Raw genomic sequence first — 460 nt, 5'->3', positions numbered from 1 at the left:
GTCGCACACCCAGGTCCACGTCCCGTTGCACACTCAGGTCCCGTTCCAGACTCAGGTCCCGTTGCACACTCAGGTCCCGTTGCACACTCAGGTCCCGTCGCAGACTCAGGTCCCGTCGCAAAGTCAGGTCCCGCCGCACACTCGGGTCCATGTCCCGTTGCACATCCATGTCCATGTCCCGTTGCACACTCGGGTCCCGTTGCAAACTCAGGTCCCGCCGCACACCCACGTCCACGTCCCGCCGCGCGCTCACGTCCCACGGCGCCGCCGCCGCCACCTTCCCCCTCTCTCCTCCTCCTCCTCCTCCTGCTCCGCCGCCGCCCCTGCCCCGCACCACGACCCCGCGTTGCCGCTCGGCTCCCCCCGCCCCTCCCCGGGGACGTGTCCCCGCGCGTGTCCCGCTCTCGGGGTCGGGGGGTGTCCCCGCAGGTGCCGCGATTTCGGGTTTGGGGGTCCCCGC

General features: G+C 71.3%; 1 protein-coding gene across 1 annotated transcript in view; it reads right to left on the bottom strand.

The window, feature by feature from the left end:
- LOC113942595 overlaps window positions 1-454 on the bottom strand; it is a gene marked incomplete at its 3' end in the record, with an annotated part of 1,295 nt that extends 841 nt beyond the window's left edge. The window contains exon 1 of the mRNA XM_027633698.1: window positions 10-454. Coding sequence (XP_027489499.1) covers window positions 10-175 — 166 coding nt within the window. The remainder of the gene's footprint in view (window positions 1-9) is intronic.
- Window positions 455-460: the final 6 nt, after the last annotated feature.

This window comes from Corapipo altera, unplaced genomic scaffold (genome assembly GCF_003945725.1).
Source record: "Corapipo altera isolate COAL_440 unplaced genomic scaffold, ASM394572v1 48833, whole genome shotgun sequence".
NCBI lineage: Eukaryota > Metazoa > Chordata > Aves > Passeriformes > Pipridae > Corapipo > Corapipo altera.
This window is presented reverse-complemented; position numbering and strand designations above follow the sequence as displayed.